General features: G+C 57.0%; 2 protein-coding genes and 1 long non-coding RNA gene across 9 annotated transcripts in view; 1 reads left to right on the forward strand and 2 right to left on the reverse strand.

The window, feature by feature from the left end:
• Window positions 1-19,660, forward strand: part of CDH23 (cadherin related 23) — a 423,515-nt gene that overhangs the window by 306,612 nt on the left and 97,243 nt on the right. For all 5 annotated transcript variants that reach the window (XM_074382361.1, XM_074382354.1, XM_074382359.1 and 2 more), the window contains 5 exons: window positions 17-162; window positions 2,273-2,492; window positions 4,275-4,427; window positions 6,295-6,408; window positions 9,723-9,871. In XM_074382361.1, coding sequence (XP_074238462.1) covers window positions 17-162; window positions 2,273-2,492; window positions 4,275-4,427; window positions 6,295-6,408; window positions 9,723-9,871 — 782 coding nt within the window. The remainder of the gene's footprint in view (window positions 1-16; window positions 163-2,272; window positions 2,493-4,274; window positions 4,428-6,294; window positions 6,409-9,722; window positions 9,872-19,660) is intronic.
• LOC104651503 (uncharacterized) lies at window positions 151-6,296 on the reverse strand. 3 transcript variants are annotated; one of them, XR_012512841.1, is made up of 4 exons: window positions 6,203-6,296; window positions 4,884-5,151; window positions 4,303-4,374; window positions 151-1,955 (listed from the first exon to the last, which is right to left on the reverse strand). It is a non-coding gene; the product is annotated as an uncharacterized LOC104651503 (long non-coding RNA). The 3 variants fall into 3 exon arrangements; XR_012512842.1 differs by lacking the exon at window positions 4,884-5,151; XR_744955.3 differs by lacking the exon at window positions 6,203-6,296 and having other exon boundaries at window positions 4,884-6,194.
• C12H10orf105 (chromosome 12 C10orf105 homolog) lies at window positions 8,766-17,446 on the reverse strand. The gene is made up of 2 exons (XM_003928627.3): window positions 16,695-17,446; window positions 8,766-13,399 (listed from the first exon to the last, which is right to left on the reverse strand). The coding sequence occupies exon 2, from the start codon at window positions 13,392-13,394 to the stop codon at window positions 12,993-12,995; it is 402 nt and encodes a 133-aa protein (XP_003928676.1). The 5' UTR covers window positions 13,395-13,399; window positions 16,695-17,446; the 3' UTR covers window positions 8,766-12,992.

A 19,660-nucleotide genomic window follows, 5' to 3' on the forward strand; every position in this document is an offset into this window, starting at 1 on the left:
ACCCTGGTCTTCCCAGGTGGCCGACCCCCTCTGAGAGCTACCAGCAGTGCCACAGTGTTTGTGAACCTCTTGGATCTCAACGACAATGACCCCACCTTTCAGAACCTGCCTTTTGTGGCCGAGGTGCTCGAAGGCACCCCCACGGGGGTCTCCATCTACCAAGTGAGTCTCTCTCATTTCATCCCTACCAGCCCAGAAGGGGGCAGTGGGTGCCCGAGGGGCCTCGCCCAGGCGGAGCACTTTGCAGGGCAGGGGAGGAGCTGGGGCTTGAAGGACAGAGGCTCTGGAGACGTGGAGGGGACATGGCAGGAAAGTATAGGGAGATGGGCAAAGGCAGAGGCAGAGAGAGGGAGGGAGGCAAAGGTGGAATTCTGCAAGCCAAGTCCAAGTTTCTCAGGGCCTGATTATGGACGTCCGGCCTGCAGGTGGTTCTAGAATATAAAGAAGGCCAGATGAGTGTAGTCCTGGGCATCGTCTCTCCCATGCTTTCCCATAAGCCCCGGATCTGCTCCCTGTAGTAGAGGAGCCTCTGCCCACTTTGCAGAGCTCTAAAGAGACTTGCCCAGGACCCTGAGGCCACACAAGGCAGGGTCTGATCTTGGGCCTGACTTCTTTGCCTCCTGTTCCATCATCCTTTGGTCCGGGGGATCCTGAAGTTGCTGGTTTGGGGAAGATGACATCCAGGGTTTCAAGTCCTTTCAAAACCTCAGCCCTCCAGGGGCCGTTTGGGAACACCAGAGACCCTCCTGGTTAAGAGCATGGGCTGTGGAGTGCCAACCAATAGAGGTGTGGATCCTAGCTCCACCACCAAGTGCTGTGTGGCTTGGAGCAAACTGCTTACCCTCTCTGAGCCTCAGTTTCTCATCTGTGAAACGGAGATAATAATAGTACCTGCCTGACTGTGCTGTGGGGATTCAATCAGACACATGGTTGAAGCACCCTGGAACTTGGACTCAGGAAAACACGGTAGCTGTGGCGATCACTATGTGTCTGTCACGAGGGCTTATACCTGAGACGCAGTGGCAGGATCAGGTTAGCCTGTTCCCATTCGAAGGAGATGGGGTTGTTTGTCAGGATGCCAGAGGGGGTGAGCTTGGTGGCGCCCCACAGGCCCACTGTGCCTCAGTTTCTTCATCGGTAGGAGGAGGTGAATGGTGTTCCCCAAGCTCCCAGCAGGGGGCGCCTCGATCCAGGGAACAGCAGCCTGTCCTGAGGAAGCCCCCAGGCCAAAGGGGAGGCGGGGTGAGAACGAGTGAACCCCTAACCCCAGTTCTCTGGGGGCTCACACTGGTGAATAAAGATGCCCACCAATGCAACTTCTGAGTTCATAGAGGAAGGAGCAGGGAGCGTTTAACTTGGAAACTGTCTTCACATACAGGACGAAGCTTCTCCCCTGAACTGTGCTCCCTGGGCCCACCTAGGACTCAGGCGATACAGATTTCTGCTGGTTGTGCAGAAGAGCGGTCTCCAGGGGGTAGAGCTGTGTGCAAGTAAAGTAGAAATACCGAGCACCCTGTCCTGAAAGCATTCAAGCTGAGTCCAGACGACCTTGATATAATGTCTCCCAGTCCTGAGAGTCTCGGCTTAATCCCAAACTCTTATTTCAGCTGTTATTACACATTTTCCCCAAATGCCTTGAATCCACTTCAGGAAAACATCCAGGGTACCAGGGTCTTGAGTCAAGTAATCTGATGGGGGCTGGAGGTGCAAATGGAATTAAGGAGGAGGGTTGCCTGTACATGGTCACAAATGACTTTTTAAAAAATAATAATGAAACCCTCAAGTGACTTTTACAAAAGAACCCTTGATGTCATTTTGTTTTTGTTGTTGCTGTCTCACAAATCAAGCAAAGCGGGGAGGGGCAGCCTGCGACTCCTGTCTTCTAGGTAATTGAGCTCCAGATCATGGTGGGGGTCCTCAAGCTGGAACAGCTGCTCCAAATCTGGGAGGGCTTCCTAATGGGGAGAGCAGGAGATGAAGGGGGAAAGCGCTGTAGAGACCTGAGCTCTTATTCTAAAAGTCCCTCTGCCACCCCACTGTCGGCCTCACTTGGTGCCTCGGGACAGGTTTCAGCTGGTGCGTGACCCTCTTAGAGTCTGGGAGGGTCCCCTGGGGACAGTGGCCTGGCCAAAGGCTCGGAAGGGAGCATATGTGTCTTGTGTCTGGCTGTAGCCAAGTGTGTCTCGGCGGGGAGAAGGGGGCACTTATTAAGGGAGAAGCATCCTTCCCAGTGACCCCTCCCCGCCCTCACGCTGCCCCTCCTTGCCCTCAGGTGGTGGCCGTCGACCTAGATGAGGGCCTGAACGGCCTGGTGTCCTACCGAATGCAGGTGGCTATGCCCCGCATGGACTTCCTCATCAACAGCAGCAGTGGCGTGGTGGTCACCACCGCTGAGCTGGACCGAGAGCGCATCGCCGAGTACCAGCTGCAGGTGGTGGCCAGTGACTTGGGCACGCCCACGAAGAGCTCCACCAGCACGCTCACCATCCATGGTGAGGGGCGAGGGGGCTTCTGCTGTGTGCTTAGTGGGTGGGCATAGGCCTGGTTCAGGGCCAGGGGCAATGGGGAGCCTGTGTCCCCCACTGCTGTCTGCTGGGCTTGTAGGCACAAGCTCCCTTGTTAATGAGGCACCCTCCTCAGCTGGAGGCACTCAACACTGCAGAGTCTTCTCTGCACCTGGCCACTGCCTTCAGTGCCCCAGAGCTCAGGGACAGTGGCCTGGACCTGCTGCCAAGCCCCCGCCCCCCTCCCCATTCTTCCTAGCCCCAGAGCGTAGCAACAGCAAAGGGGGCTTGCTTGAGCCGGAGCTAGGACCTCAGGGTCATGAGCAGCCAGGGAGGGTGCAGAGCCCTTTGTCTTGTTTGGAAGGCCAGAGTTTTTGTTTGGAAACCTAAAGGAGACCTCCCCGTCCCATGGGTGTGGAACGCCTGGGCTGGCAGCGGCAGGGCATCACTCTGGGAAGAGAGCAGCTGGGACTCCCAGACTCCCTAAGATTCTCATCCCGCTGGGGCTGTTGTGCTCATTCCCACGGTCTCTGCCCTCTATCGGTGAAGGGGCAGGGTGCTGTTTCCATGTTGGATGAGTGTTTAATTTTTCAGGACAGGATGGGGACATGAGCTGTTGCCAAGGGGCCAGGAATAACCCCAGGGAAATTAGGACGGAGTTTAACAGGCAAGATGTGGCCTGTTCCCTGGGCCTGTTTGGTCCCATCCTAGCTCTGCCGGCCTCTGTGGGATGGTAGGGGCGGGAAAGGGAGTGGTTAGCTTGGCACAGGCACAGACACTGACCCTCTTTAGTTGAGACCTAAGACGGTAAGGATTTCAGAGAGCACGACACTCTCTCCCATCGCTCCAAGACTTCCTGTGGGTTTATGGTGTCAGTTTCAGGACCCACTTCTTGGCAGATGATTGACAGGGAGTATGTCCCAGCTTTCAGAGAGGACCCCTGGAGGGCCTTCTTCCAAGACTCAGCAGAAGCCATATCATCAAAGGGGCCCAGCATCCCTCCTGGGGATACCATGTAAAGGAACCTAAGTTGGATGGGGATCACTTCGCTATAAAGGTTGCCCAAGCACCCCTCTGCCTGAGGAATAGGGCCGAGCATGCACAGCTGAATAAACAAATCTCTAAGGGAAATCAAACCTTATTTCGGGAGATGGGATTATCAAAGTGAGTGCCCTTTGCTGAAGCTCCATTGCATACTGAGGGTAGACCTTGAGGCTCCGGCCCCTCCACTCTGCCGCTGTGTGACTTTGGGCAAGTCACTCAGCTGCTCTGAGCTTTTGCTTCCTCAGCTACACAATGTGTCTGATAATACCCGCCTCCTACGATGCTCTGAGGGCCGCATGTGGTCCTGTCCGGGAAGCACTTAGCATGGGCATGGCACACTGGACAAGCTCGTAAATGGTCACCATTATCATCACTGTCATGACTGTCCATGTTGTCATGGTCGTTGTTAGGTGCGTCCCGGAGAGAGGTTCTAAAGTTTTCTCTCTCGCCTTTGACAACTGAGCAGCAGTAAGCCCCCAGGACACAGGGGCACAGGGACAGCAGGAGGGTCTGGAGCACTGATGGGCTTGGTCCTGGCCCTGGCAGGCATGGGGGGCTCTGGGCTCATGGCCAGGAGGTGTTAACACAGATGCCACCTGGAGCCCGTGACTCCTTTGGGAATTCGTTCCCTACTTGGTCTGGAGCTGGAGCTGGAGCCAGTGCTCTGGAGCTGGGTCGTCTGCAGCAGAAGGCAGACCTAGCCCCGCTGCCCATTCTCCCCTGCAGTGCTGGATGTGAACGACGAGATGCCCACCTTCTTCCCAGCCGTGTACAACGTGTCCGTGTCCGAGGACGTGCCGCGCGAGTTCCGGGTGGTCTGGCTGAACTGCACGGACAACGACGTGGGCCTCAATGCCGAGCTCAGTTACTTCATCACAGGTGCCGCCTGCCGGGGGCCCTACCCACCCCTCCCAGATAGACAGCCAGGCCAGGTGCGGGTCAGGTGAGGGTGGAAAAGAGGCCAGGGCTCCACCACTGTGCTTCCGCCCTGCCGATGCCTCCCTGAGGGTTTGCTCCTGGCCCTTCCCAAGGGCTCTGCAGCTGGATCACTCTGCACTGGCTCCCTGGGGACCTCCTGAACATGTTGGTTGTAAGAAGGGGGAGGGTCTACTAAGGTTCATTCTGGAGAGAGGTGGGGCCCCATGATTCCTAGGGTGAGCCCTGAGCCCCACACCCCGCCCCGAGTCTGGGTGACAGAGCAGTAACTGGAGAAGTGTGGCCTTGTCCTTCCTCCGGGACCTGTTCCTCAGGAGAATTCCCATCTGTGTAGAGGCAGGTGGTTTCCATCTCCCTAAATGCAATGGTTTTAGCTCAAAATTGTTGCCTAGCTGTCACCTGGAGAGCTGTGGCCACAGATGATGAGGCTGTGTCCTGGCTCACAGGGGAAAGAGGGCCGCAGTGGATTAGTGATGTCTGCCGCGGTGGGAGGATTGGTAGGTGGTGGCACACATGCCTTGGACTTGCCATTCCTGGATGAGAACAGCTTCTCAGCCTCCCTGACACACATGAGAGGTGCCGGGACACATGGAGGCACAGTCTTCCCCGTTCTTCAACCCCCCTTGGCTCTTTTACCAGCTCAGTCTTCTCTCTGTCCAGGACCTGCCTACCAACACACATGTTGCCTAGGCATCTGTGCTTCTGTGCACATGGGCAGGGCACATACCAGCCTCCCGGATGCCTCCCCATGAAGCAAGAAGCCTGGCTCACAGCCCGCCCATGGCTTTTGCTGTGGTCAATGTGGCCTCCCAGCCCTCAGCCTGTACTTTCCTCCCTCGCCTCCCTGAAGGGGCCCAGCACCCTCACGGTCTGGCCCTCAAGTAGGCCTGAGGGAGGGCTTAGTAACAGGATCAGGAGGCTTTCCCCAGGGGCAAACCAGCAAGGACAGGAGCACCTGGCAGTCTGCAGGATGACTCTTCAGCACCCCAAAGTGGCGGGCTCCTGCTGACCTGCCCAGAGCCCTCCCGGATTTTCCGTGTGCATTCTGCAAGGAGCTGAGCCCAGTCCTGCCCAAGCTCACCACAAAGCTGGTGCCGTGGTGCCCTCTGCTGCCCAGAATGCCACACTGCTTGCCAGCTGGTAGGGGAGGGGTCTCCACACTTATGCGAGTTCTTCCTGGCTCCCATCCACCCCAAGAGGAGACCCTCACGCTTCCCACCTGTCAGAGAACTCAGGGAGACTCAGTAATTCCTGTCTCCTGTGCAGCTGCCTTGACTCCCGCCTCTGTGGAGCCTCCATGTCCCCACTCAGGGAGCTTCAGTCCTCAGCCCATCTCACCTCCAAGATGAGGGATGTGGGGGACGCCCAGCCAATCCCAGAGTCCTCAGCCACATATACAAGCCCCTATGCTGGTTAGTGGCTCATACGCTTCTACAGGACAGGCAGGGAGTGGAGGGGTGAAGGACACACCCAGGGACCCGGGCACGGAGAACCCAGAGCAGCAGAGGCATGCCATGGAGCAGTGGGTTCTCCTCTGTAAAGTGGAGGCTGAAGGATATGGTCTGTGTGGAGTGCCTGTACACAGGAGGCGCTCCGTGAAGGGTGGGCACTTATTCCAGGCATCTGGCACCCCCACTGAGCCCACCTAAGCTGCACCCGCATCAGAGCGCCTCAGGCAGGGCTGAGTCGACAGCACAGCCTCCCACTCCTGGACTCACCATGGCGGGTCCCAGCTCAGGAGCAGAGCCCCCTCTTTCCCTGGCTGGGAGCTCTGTTTCCCAGCCCAAAGCTTCCTGTCCTTCACCCACAGGTGGCAACTTGGATGGGAAGTTCAGCGTGGGTTACCGCGATGCCGTTGTGAGAACCGTGGTGAGCCTGGACCGGGAGACCACAGCCACCTACATGCTCATCCTGGAGGCCATCGGTATGCACCAGCCCCGCACCCACCAACGCGGTGATCTGGGCAAAGTTCACATGGGGTGCCTCCCAGGAGCAGGCCTTTTGCTAAAGGCTGAACTCTGCCCTGGTGCCAGTGGAGATAGGGCACCAGACACTCACTAAACATTACTGCCGGGCGTGAGGCTCCCTGCTCGGTGCTACATGCAAGACGCTAGGATGGTAAGGTGGGAGCTGCCTAGGAGACCCACGTGTAGACAAATCACTGCAAATCCAGGCAAGCCAGCAGGAAGGGAAAAGAATGACATAAGAGCATCAGGCACAAAGAGTGGTGCAAACACAGAGGGGAGAGGTCATGGGAGGCTTCCTGGAGGAATCAGCATCTGGGAGTGCCTTTGAGTCAGTTAGGTCTCCTTCAGTTGCAAATTTTAAAATAAAATAAGCTGACTTCAGCAATATGGGCTCACAAAACCAGTCCACTGGGAGATGTGGCTTCAGGTATGACTGGGTTCAGGGCTCAGGTGACACCTCAGGCTTCAGTCTCTGCATTGGCTGGCGCTGCCTCCTGTGTGTTGATGTGTTAGTCCATTTTCATGCTGCTGCTGAAGACATACCTTAGACTGGGTAATTTATATAGGAAAAAGGGTTTAATTGGACTTACAGTTCCACGTGGCTGGGGAAGCCTCACAATCATGGCAGAAGGCAAGGAGGAGCAAGTCCCATCTTACGTGGATGGCAGCAGGCAGAGAATGAGGAAGACGTAAAGGCAGACACCCCTGATAAAACCATCAGATCTCATGAGACTTACTCACTACCACAAGAACAGTATGGGGAAAACCGCCCCATGATTCAAGTCTCTCCCACTGGCTCCCTCCCATAACACGTGGGAATTATGGGCGTACAATTCAAGATGACATCTGGGTGGGGACACAGCCAAACCATATCAGTTGGCTTTATTCTTCAGCTCACACGGTGGCAGGTCATTGCCCCAGCCTCACCTATACATATTCTCAGGTTCAAGTGCAGCAACAGGGAAGACACCACCTGTCTCTTTCCTGCCCTGGCAGAAGTCCTCAAATCAGGTCTAGGTAGATCCATTCTGCCCCAGTGCCCATCCCTGAACCCCTCACTGTGGCCAGGGAAGTGAGATGTGCTGGTTACTTAGACCTAAGTCACATGCCCATCCCTGGAGCTGGGGGCCTTCCCACTTACCCAGCATCCCAGGCCTCAGAGCCTGGAAGGGAGAGTCCTCAGGGGACAGTCAGGGCATGGTCTTCCCAGGGGAGCACAGGCCAGTGCTGATGGGCAGAAACGAAGGGTGCCCACTGCAGCCTTGGAGGCCATATAAGGTTTCATTTAAGTACCTGGAGAAGCAGGGAGGGCATTTCTGGCAGAGGCACCAGCCCTTGCAAGGGGCTGGAGGTGGGAAAGCGCCCTGCGTACACAAGCACGCGTGCACACGCAGCAGCTGGCCTATGGAGTGGCCCACGCTGCGGAAGGGGAGGCTGTGATCAGGCAGGGCCATGTCGTGGTGGCCTAAATGTTGGCCCAGAAATTTGGTCTTTGGTCTCTGGGCATCAGGGAGCCCTTGAGGGCCCCAGAGAGGAAGAAGGGCATGATAAGGCCTGTGCCCCCAGGTGCCCCTGGTCCTTCCAGGAAGTTTGCAGTGAGCTCTGAGTAAGAAGGGAATGAGCTCTCTGGGCCTCATTCTTTCCAACCCTCAGTTCCTTCCCAGCCCACCCATGCCCAGATGCCTCTGCCCTCTCCCCTGCTTTCCTCCCCTCCTGGGATGGCTGCCCACCCTCTGGAGACTTGTCATCACCCCTGAGTCCAGCCTTCACTTTGGGTATTGGCTGGCAGGAGGAGAGGACTTCAGTCAGCCTTCTAGGGAGCCTCCCACACACACACGATCCCAGCCAGAGCAATAAGCCTGCCCCTGAGGGTGGTGGGAGGCTGGCCTGGAGAGGAGCTTTGGAGGGTTGGAAGACCTACCCCCAGTGAGTGACGCCACCGCCACATATGGTCAGCTGCCCTGGGGAAGAAGGACAGAGTCACCCTAGGTCTCCAGGCTACTCCAGCTGCCCGCACTCCTCCCTGGGGTGACCACTCTTGCCTGGACATGCAGCACTGGACACAAGCTCCTTCCTCCAAGGAGAACAACCCAAGAGCTGCCCTGAGGCTAAGCCAGGGCCCCATCCTCCCCACCTCCCCAGCCTCCCCACCTCCTCACCTCCCCAGCCCTGGCAGAGTTCTGCTGGTAACTGGAGGGACAGAGTTTCCAGGTACCTGAGGCTTAGATCCCAAGCAAAGGCCATGTCCCTGAATGCAGAGGGCACGTTTGTTTCACCTATCCAATATTTTATAAAGAATGACCATTCGTTGTGAATATTTTAAAATCAGGAGATTTTATTGACAAGCTCAGAAGTTCAGTTTCTCATGAGCAATCAGGAGATCTGACGTCCCTGGGCCCACATTCTTCCTGTCCGCTGTGGACTGGAGTAGAGGACAACCGCCCATCGAGGGGGCCCACCCAGGCGTTTGACCTGGGTGCTACACCTGCCATTCCTGACAGCAGTGGGCTTTTTGCTCTGAGTGCCTGTATCTGCGTCCTAAATTTGCCATGACAAACTACCAAAAACATGGTGTCTTAAACAACAGAAGTGTATTCTCTCTTGTTTCTGGAGGCTGAAGGCTAGAAATTAAACTGTGGGCAGGGTCATGCTTCCTCCAGAGGCTCTGGCGAGAATCGGTCCTTGACTGCTAGTTTCTGGAGTCGAGAGGCGTTCCGTGGCTTGTGGCAGCTTCAGTCCCGCCTCTGCCTCCATCTGCACACAGCCTCCTCTCTCTCAAACCTCCCTCTGCCTTTCTCTCATAAGGACCCTTGCCATTGGATTTGTGGGCCACCCAGATCATCCAGGGTGATCAAGTCTCAAGATCCCTATGTCATTACATTTTCAAAGGCCCCTTTCCAAATAAATTAACCTTCACAGCTTCCCAGGGATTTAACGTGGGTCTGACTTTTTTGGGAGCCATCATTCAATCCACTTGAGTGCCTCAGTTACCTCCTCTGTAAAATGGGGATGACAGTAATGGTGCCTGCTTCATGGGTCTGCTATGAGGACCGAAGGGGTTGGAAGAATGCCTGGCACATGGTGTTATCTAAGCATCAGATACTGTTAGTGGTATTCCTAAGCTAAAAAGGAAGTCGGCTTTGCAAAGGCTAAGGCGGGTGGGGCAGAACAGAGCACCTCTCTGGCTGATGCCCGGGAGTGTGCAAAGGCGCAGGAAGTGTGCCCCCGTCTCAGACAGCTGCTAACACCTGTCCTCCTTCAACTCCCGCAGACAACGGCCCTGTAGGGAAGCGGCACACAGGCACGGCCACTGTGTTCGTCACGGTCCTGGATGTGAATGACAACCGGCCCATCTTTCTGCAGAGCAGCTATGAGGCCAGTGTCCCCGAGGACATCCCCGAAGGCCACAGCATCGCACAGGCAGGTGGCCCATGGTCCCTGGGGCAGGTGGTGGGCGGGGAAGAGGTGGAGCCACACACAGCCCTGAGGGCATATGCTCAGTGGCACCAGGGGCAGAACCAGGCAAGTACCCAGGGTGGGTCTGCTGCTCTGGAAGGTGCTGTGGGAAAAGGGGAACCCAGGCCCCCTCCCATACCAGGGAGTGTAGACCCCCCAGGTTGCAGAGCTAAGGACAGGGCTCTGGCTCCCCACAGACAGACAGAAGTCTTGGCCTCCCCCTCCACATCTCCCACCCCACCCAGAAGGGCCTTTCGGAGTAGGGGGGAGAAGGAGATGTCACAATTTCCCGGAAAGGAGTTGAGGAGCGAGCCAGGGACCAGCAAGGCCCAAAACAGAGCTGCTTTCACAGCGCCCTTGGCTGAGGCTTCTCTCTCGGGAAGTAAACAGGCCCAAGAAGAAAGGGCTCCTTTGCCCAGGGAGCAGGCACAACAGCCCCGAGGCTCAGAGGGAGAGAGGGGAGGACCCTGAAAACGATCTAGGTGCCCCCCCACCCCTGCCCAGAGGCCTCAGTTGCTGGGTGGGGAGGGAGGCCCGGAATGAATGAGTCTCTTTACCAGCTATGGGGTTTCAAACTAGGAGGCTGAGCCAAATAGCGAATCTGGGCCTGCCCATCGGGGCAGGCTCCCGAGCTTGGGAGGGGCAGAAGCGTGGGAGGCTGGCAATGCTGGCCTCCCTGCATTGGGACCAGGAGGCGGGCAGGAAAGGGCTGGGGAGCAGGGAGCTGACTCCGAGAAACACAGAGAGCCAGAAAGCCCTGGGGATTTGAGAGTGTGGTGGCTAGCTCCAGAATGAGGAAGGAGAGGGTTCTCTCGATCAGGGCCTCAGCTGGTGAGGACTTGGAGCATACCCCCCTGGCCTGGCACCTGAAACCCAAGTGAGAGCCCCTCCTGCTCCTGGGCTTTTCCTTCTTCAGGCCTCTAGGCAGCCTCATCCCCTACCCCAACCTCCAGGAAGAGAGTGCTAGTGGCAAGCAGGGCCTGCTGGTGGGGTGGATGGCTGCAGGCTGAATCCAGCCTGGGATAGCAGGGAGGCCCCAGGGGAAGCAAACCAGGAAGAGATTACTGAGCCAGAAGGGAGGAAGGGACAAAACCCTGAGGGAGGAGGCCTGCCCCACTTTCTAAACCCAAAGAATCGGGTTCTGTTTACACAATACTACTCATACTGAAATCCTCGAGCTGGCGAGTTAATATAGGGCAGCGCTGATTTCTCCCCTTTCTCAGGGAGAAATGCAGTCTCAGGATGACTTCTCCAAGGCCCTCTAAGTTTCTTGTAAAGCTGGACTCACTTTTTGGGATCAGATTGGCTTGGAAAGAAGTAGGCTTTTCCAACAGGGCCTGCTTGGAGAGAAATCTATCTAGGGGCATCTCCGAGAAGATGAGGCTCTGTGTTGTACCAGCTCCTGCCAGACTCCTGCCTGAGAGGGCGGGGACACCCCCGGCTGGGCCGCTCTTCCCTCTGTACACAGAGGCCTCATACTTCTGTGCACAGAACTGGGGAGTCAAAGTGAGGGGTTGGACGAGGGCTGGCCCTCTGCAAGCTCCCGGGCTGGCAGGAAAGCGAAGACATAGACAGGAAGGACTCACGCTGCCAAGAGAATGCTCCTTGTCCTCCCCAGGAGAGGTGGGAGAGAGCGGGGGTGGGTCCAGGCAGGAGGGCTTCACAGAGTGGGTGTGTGTGAAGCCTAAGCCACAGTCAGGGGTGACAGGTCATTCAGTGTTCCCGGAGTTTTGGATCAAGATGACGCTAGAAAGATTTGTTGGAGCCTGATGGCAGAGGGCACTGCGCCCTGGGCTGGGGAGCTTTGGCTGTATCCATTTGATGTTAGGGAGCCAGTGAAGGTTTTGGAGCTGCAGACTGGCAAGCCAGAGCTCACTCGCTGGGAAGGCTTGGCTGGCTGCACCCCTTTCCCAGAAAGGAGTTGAGGAGAGAGCCAGGGGCAGTTTTGTGGCGGGCTCCTGGTCAGCTGACTGTGACAGGAGTGGGGCGGCCCAAGTCCTCCCTCTGCCCACCCTTCAAATTTGGGACCTGACCAAAGTGTTTCACCTTGGCCTTGTCGGGAGAGGTCAAGCAAGGGTTTGGGATTCTGAGAAGCCATCCTGGGGTGGGACTGCTTTGACAGGTAGTCAGCATAGCACTCACCAAAAACACAGACAGCATCCCTAAGTGTGGGCCGGGCCTGGGGCCCCACAGCTGTCCTGGAGAGGTCTGGACCATCCCACCCTCGGGGACGCTGCCTCTTTCCCTGGGTGAGGTGTGGCGCCGCTGTGAGCTGTCCTCCTCTGAGCCCTGGTGGCTTCACCTCCAGCTGCTGGCAGTGCCCTGCCTCTTGATGCTCTGTCACAGCACCCGCCCTGGCCTCTGAAGGGAGTCTCCTCACCCATCCTCAGTTCCTTCCTGATTGATCCCAACTGGACTTAGGGAGTGTCCGGAAGAGGGGCCACGAAGACAGCTGCCAAGACTGTGCTTGGAGAGCCCCCGTTTGCCCCTCTTCCCAGCCAGGGCCCAGGCATTGGATCCCAGGAGGGAGGCAGCTGCCCACACAGGGCACCAGGCAGATGCTGGCAGTGCCCAGAAAGCCCAAGGAAGGGAGCCTTGGGGTGTTGCCGCAGCACTGGGCCGGCACAGATAGCAGGACAGTACCTTGGCTCCGGTGGAGGCTGAGCATTTCACTCGGCCAAAGGGAACCTTTGCCATTCGGCCACTTCTGCAAGCTGGGCTTTGGCACCTGGAGGGCAAGGCTTCCGTGGGGAGCAAGGGTGCTGCTTCCAGGAGGTGGTGATGAGCCCCAGGTTGTCCCCTGTGGAGCCTCAAGCCAAAGACCCCAGATGGCCACAAGTGCTCATCTCATGACCGGAAATCTTCAGCAAGCAGCAGCTAGGGAGTCTGCAGAGAGGAAGGTGCTCTTCCGAGGACCATCTCTGGGAAAAGGCACTGGCCTGGGCCTGCAGGGAGCTTCTTGGGGGGAGGTGGCCCAGGCTGCTTGGGCCACTGTCTTCCTGCAGCCTGCAACCCCAGTCTCTGTCTGAGGCGGGAGGCTCTGCAGGACCTAGGGGGTCGTGGGGGCATGCGTGTGGACAACCCGTCACATCTTGGTCGATTCGGTGCAGTCACAGTCGCCGTGGCTGTCACCGGGGCCTGGCAGGGGCTGTTGAGGGGCGCAGGGCCGGCCACGACGGAAGCTGTGCAGGGAGAGGCGCAGCGAGCCCAGGCGCTTCCAGAGCCGGAGCTGGGGCTCACTGGGGCTCCCGGGGTGGTGGGGCATGCACTCACGAGCCCTGCGGCAGCTCGGGTCCAGTGCTGCTGGCTTACAGAGTGTCATGAACAGCAGACAGGTGGCCAGCAGGAGGAAGATGCAGGCCAGGGCGATGAGCACGGGGAGGGGGCCGATTGCCTCTGCAAGGGTCCCGGGAGTGACGGGAGCTGAGAGAAAGGCGAGGGGGCTGATGGCTGAGGAGCTGGCGAGGCTGGGGCCCTTTGTGCTCATGGCTCCTGAAACAGCAACAGGACAGAAGCTGAAAGGCAGATCAGCTGGACCCAGGGCAGCAGGTACAGGGGAGACTCACCTAGGGAACATGGATGGGGGCGAGGCACTGTAAAACTGGACAGCATCATGGCCACATAACAGGTTAGGACAACGAAGCCCAGAGACATGACAAGTCTAGGTGCACACACAGCTGAGCAGTGATGGAGCTGGGCCCAGGCTCAGGCCCTCTTCCTGCTCCACCCCCGGCCCATCGGCCAGAAAGGTAAGAGGGTGGTGCCTGTCCGCATCTCCAAATCAATCCTCATGAATCACCATAGGGTCTTAGGCCTGCAAACCTGGGACCAACTCCATCAATAACTTGCTCTGTGGCCAGGAGCAAGTTATGGATGATAGGAGGCTGCAGCTGCCAGGGACCCTAGCAGTTAGCTCATGCCGAGGCTGCAAACTGGGGCCCACTGGTGTGTTTCGTTGGGCCCTTGCTGTGTTTTCATAAATTTAATTGTGAATATTTTCAGAATAATAACAGATTTCACAAAAATATCTGGATGCCTGACTTCTCTTGAAATGTCAGAATTTCACCATTGGCACTGGCCCACATTCCTGCCTCATATCTGTGTCTGGGGCTGAGCGGCTGCTGCCCGCCCCGTAGACAGGGGACCGACCTACAGCTCCGTGCACTCCCTCACAGGTCCACCACACACTTTATTTCACCTGCCTGGCCCTGTGGGGATTCCTGTGGCTGCTTCCCAATGCAGTCCAACTTGCTCCCATGGCAGGTAGGGAAACTGAGGCCCAAAGAGGGGATTTGGCATTAGGGAGCCAGTGAAGGTTTTAGAGCCGGGGAGTGACAAGCTGGAGCTCACTCCTTGGGAAGACGTGGCTGGCTGCATTGTGGGTCACAGCAGGGTGGGGTGGGCCAGCTTGGTGCTGGGAAGGCCAAGGCCACACTATGAGCCAGTGGCCAAGTAAAGGCCAAAAGCACGTCTCCTGACACCTGGCCCCATGGCCTTGCCACCCCTCTGGCCCCTAGCCGTTTCTGGGCTCGGTCAGCTGCTCCAGGAACAGGTGGGAAATAAACCCACAGGGGGTTGACAAATGGAGCTGGAACCTCCCGGTCAGGGACATTATGCACCTGACAGGGCATTTCCATTCCTCCTGAAGATTATCCCGTGAGACATAATGCAGCAGGTGTCCCTGTCGATGGAAAACCAGGCTAAGCTTTTGGCTCAGTATGTGTGGGGTTGCGATAAAAATGCTCACAGAGCCTGGCCAGGAGATAGAGGATGACCAGAAGGGACACGAAGGAGCCGAGACACCTGGAGAGCAGTGGCTGGGCCCTCTCGAGGAAGTGGAGGGGCCTCAGCCCAGACCAATAGTGCCAGTGCCAAGTACAGGCCCAGTGTGGTCAGCTCTGTCAATTTCCCAGGAGAAGCCGGAAATACGGATTTTTTTTTTTTTTAGGCAAACATTCTAGACGTTTAAATATTGGTAACAAATTCAAATTTGTTTAAGGAAAGAAAAGAGCAGTGGGGTGGGGGAGAACACAGCGAAGGCCAAACAAACTTGATTTCAAAATAATGTGAAATTGATTTTCAAATATTTGAAACACTAGACCGGCCAAAGAAAACCCATAAGCAGAGGACGTCCAGCTTGCAGGTCAGCACATGTGATGTTTCAATTCTACTAACACGGACCAGAAATCCCAGGGGTTCTGATAAAAAAAAATCCTGATTTCCGTTTGACTTGGGGGTCTTTCCTTTTCGTGAGGCTGGGGGATGGCAGATTTTCCTCCTTCCCAGCTTGCGGCTTAGGTAACAGTCCAGTTTCTAGCACAGAAGCTCAGGAGGAGGAAAAGCCTCAGGACACACCCAGGCTCTGCATGTAGGCTGCAGAAAAACCCTGCCACAGGTAGTGGGGAGGGGAGCGGGCCACCCAGTCCCCCACCCGAGGGACTCCTGTCCCTGCCCCAAGCACTCACCAGCAGCCGCAGGACCTGACTCCTGGCTCTCCGCGCCCAGCCGACTGAGGGCATGCAGAGCAGCCCACCTCCCACCCACTCCCCACCACCACCCCTCCCAGTACTTCCAGGCAGAAAACGACCCCTCCCAGCGCCCAGCTGGAAAGTGTGATGCCCGTCTAGCTGCCCAGGGCCTCCGCCTTTGCAGCATCAGTCCTTGGGAGCACTCTGGCTGGGCAGCTGTGCATGGGTTGGCCTTCCCTTGAGTCTGAGCAGGGAGGAGGGATGGGGTGTGCCCACTGCCCACTCCCATGGGGAGAAAATCAGCCATCCCTCTACGCTACCCTGGGCAATCCTTGGCCAGGAGTAAGAAAAGGGCAGTCTGAAATGGGAGATGCCTCAGTCCTACTAGTTCTAACATTATTTCAAGGCCTTCAAAGGAATCTGGAGACCCTATTGGGCTAGCAAAGAGCATCCAGGCTTCAGGCCTTGGGATCTGCTTTAATAAAAAGATAAGTGAGGCCAGGCGTGTTAGCTCATGCCAGTAATCCCAGCACTTTGGGAGGCCAAGATGGGAGGATCACTTGAGCCCAGGAGTTTAAGAACAGCCTGGGCAGCATATGAGACCTCATTTCTTTAAAAAAAAAAAAAAAAAAAAAGGTAGCCAGGTATTGCAGTATGTGCCTATGGCCCCAGCTACTCAGGGGCTGAGGCAGAAAGATCATTTGAGCCCAAAAGTTTGAGGCTGCAGTGAGCTATGATCACACCATGCACTACAGCCAGCAACAGAGAAACACTGTGTCTCAAAAAAAAAAAAGGATAAATGGAATTGGAATTAGCATCTGAGTTGTTCCTGTGGCAACGTGAGATTCCTAAGTGCTTGAAAACAACACAACACCCTTCCCAGAGCACAAGGCAAGTCCAGCTATCAGGCCCCTTGACACCCCCTACTGACTCACCAGCAAAGGCCAGCTAGTGCTGGGAGAGGGCGCCTTGCCTAGACCAAGCCAGGAATCATCTGGAGGGCAGTTGAAGCCGCTCCCTTCCCACGGGGGCCAGGGTGCGCCGGCAGGCCCTGCTCTGGACATACCTCTGCAAGCTCATTCGAGAACCTTCCTTTTCCCTTAGAGTGCCAGAGAGCAGGCCCTGCTATGGGCAGAGAGGACTGCTGTGTGGCCTCGGACTGGTCCCTACCCCTTACTGGTCCTTGCTTCCCCTCTCTACAGAACCAGAGGACTGCCCAGGTCTGAGCACAGCCTCGCGTTCTCCCAGGAGTCCCCCAGCCAGGGTTCCCACCACTCGTCCCTCTCCAAGCCTTCTCCTGTAGTTCCCCAAGCACTGACCTCAGAGCCAGCCCCCAGCCATCCGGAGCTCCGTAGAGAGGTCTTCTCAGCTGTGCAAGGGAGGCCCGAGGAGCCTGTGACCCCAGCCGTGCCGGGGCTCTGCTGTGCCCTGCAGCCCTCGGTCAGCCTGGCCGGCCGAGTAGCCTCCCCGTCACTCCCCAGCTGGACCTGGCTTTGTCTGGAAGAGTTGGGGCCCTGTCTTGGGGGAGGCGATAGCTAAGGGAGTAGGGATGGCAGCTGGGTTGGGAAGAGGGAGAGGGGAGCTGTCCAGAGGTGCAGGGCTGCCCCCCAGCCTTCCCACTGCCTCGCTCCAGCCTGTCTCCTCAGAGCCCTCTCAGGGGTGGGGGGGCTCGGGAGACGCAGGGGGAGGGTTTCACTGCCTCTGCCTTCCCGTGGCGCTCACCTTCCCCTGTTGGAAGTTTGAATGGTATGGTCGGCGGCAGCCAGCGGGTCACTATTCAGTGCCTGCCAGCCGACAGGTTACCCGGGAGAGGGGCTACAAACCGCGATGGGAGGGGAGCAGGCAGAGTGCTGGGCCCTGGCAGCCCCTGAGGCTGCTCCTGCAGCGTCCCTGGGCCCCGCTCCTTCCAGGCTTTTCCCTCAGCTTCTAGAAAAGCACCTTCCTTTTGAAGGTGTCTGGCTACAGAGGCGAGGGGTGAGAGGCATCTTCAAAGGTCAGGGGGATCCCAGGGCAGAAAGCACAGGACTGAGGTACCGCCAAGGCCATGCTCCCCACAGTCCGGGGGGCCACGGAGAGACCGCCACTGGGGGCTCTTTCCAACCCCCGCCCCCTCGCCCCCCCACCCCCCGCCCCCCACTCCCCCACCCCCCGCTACACACACACTTCCCTAGCCTTCTTTCTTCCCGGAAACCAGAGCTTCCCTGGCAACCAACTGCCTGCTTAGGAGCCCAGGTCTTCAGCAGCCTCCCCACCAGGGACCTCCAAGCTCCCAGAAGTGCAACTCAAGATGGGAGTCATGGCTTTGCCCAAGACCTGAGCCTCGAACCCATTCCCTTTGTTGAATCCCCAGTTTCTGGTTTTTGGCTTTTCCCTCCTGCCCTTGCTCACAAAAAGACACTGTCTGCCAACCCCAAAAGGGACAGGAGCTTTCCTATGTGCTATTAAAGCTGGAGAGATCCTCAGGGTTATCTGACTCAGCCCCCTCTTCTCTCAGATGACCAAACTGGGGCCCAGAGAGGTGTGACCTGCCCAGGGACACCCAGCAAGTGAGTGTTGGGGGCCTTGGTGTTTCCTCTCTGCCACGTGGGCAGGGGCAGGCAGTAGGCATCCAGTGTCGGCACAGCATCTGGCCCAAAGGCATCCCCAATGCCCAGAGCCCCCACTGGAATTCCTGCGCCTTCCGTCACAGCCTTTGCTCCCCTCATTTTCCTTAACTTCCTCTTCTGAAACCAGCCGAACCCTTCATCTGTGGCCCCCGTTCCTCCTGAGATGGCAGGAGGCAAAGCTTTCAGGATGGTGCAGGCTGCTGGGGCAGGGGGGTGTCGAGGAAATCTCGCCATGGATAGACACGCAAGGGTGTGCTCTGGGCAGTGTGCCCTCTTCCCTGTCCTGAGCCTTTCTAGATCTGGATAGCTGAAGCACCCCGTTACCTCCCTCCACCTTCCAGCTCCTCAGATTTCTCGGGGAATGGGGAGAGAAAGAACCGCATGGCAAGTGGCAACTCAGTCATCCCCAACTCTGGCATAAATCAAGAGGGCTTCCTGGAGAAGGTGGCATCACTCATGTCAACCTTCACTACCCATCCCTGTGCCAGGTACCAGCCAAGATGCTTAGCAGGATGACTTCTGATCTTCCCCTCAACCCTGTGTCATCATTGTGCACAGTCTAGCAATGAGGAAACTGAGGCCCCAGGGGGCTAAAGTACTTATCCATGGTGCCACAGAGAGTAAGTGACAAAGCCTAAATTCACGCTTGGGCGCGCCTGACCCAGAGCCTTTGTTCCTTTTGCTCCAACATATTTGTCCTCCTCCCCACCATCAGCGTGCTCGTCAGAGTCTTTAGACATGCTTACCATAGTGCCCGGGTGTCTGTTGAGTCCGGCCAGGCCAGCACCTGCTGCAGGCTCCTCGCTGTCCCTCCACACCGTCCCTCTGTGCTCCCCGTTCTGCGAAGGCATCAGTGCTGCTGATTGAGGCCGTCATTCCACTCTTCAGCCACAGCCCTCTGCTGTCCCTGCATGAGCCCTTCATTCCAGACTGGGGTCCCGGTTCCTTCCTCGGTCTCCCCAGCCACCTCTACCTCAGCTCACACTGTTTCCCGGCACGAATGTTCTTCCCTCTCTGCTAAGCTAGGTTCTTCCCATCCTTCCAAACCCAGCTCCCTGCTTTGGAAACGTTCAGCCAATCCCGCCCTCACTGCTTGCTTTGCTAGCCGGAACCCATCCCCATCATCTCTGCTGTTTTGTCCAGTGAGCAAAGATAGGAAAGTCTGTATTAGGGCTTTGGGTGACAAGGAAAAAAAAATCCATTCTGTATTATCTTAGACAGGGCCAGACATGGTGGCTGATGCCTGTAATCCCAGCACTTTGGGAAGCCAAGGCAGGAGGATTGCTTGAGCCCAGGAGTTTGAGACCAGCCTGGGCAATATAGCAAGACCCCATCTTTACCAAAAAAAACTAATAATAACCTAGGCAAAAGGAGAAGTGAACTGGAGCAATACTGGATACCCCACAGGTTCAAAGGAAAAGTCCAACAGGGAGCAAGGCAGAGCTGGGGTCCTGGAATAACTGGGCCCAGGGAAGCAGTGCTGGGTGTTGCATGAGCCCTTCATTCCTGCTCACTGAGTGTTCCCTACTTCCTCTCCCTGGAGCTCTGCATCTAAGTCGCTCACATATTTGACCCTACTGTGTGCTAGGATTGTTGTTCCAGAGACCAGGGATATGGCAGTGCACAAAGCCCTTTCTTCCTGTGGAGATACAGGCGATAAACAAAGGTAGAGCGTATCA

This window comes from Saimiri boliviensis, chromosome 12 (genome assembly GCF_048565385.1).
Source record: "Saimiri boliviensis isolate mSaiBol1 chromosome 12, mSaiBol1.pri, whole genome shotgun sequence".
NCBI lineage: Eukaryota > Metazoa > Chordata > Mammalia > Primates > Cebidae > Saimiri > Saimiri boliviensis.

Coding starts and splice junctions, on each gene's coding strand:
- C12H10orf105 (XM_003928627.3), bottom strand. CDS start 13,394: ATGAGCACAAAGGGCCCCAGCCTCGCCAGCTCCTCAGCCATCAGCCCC.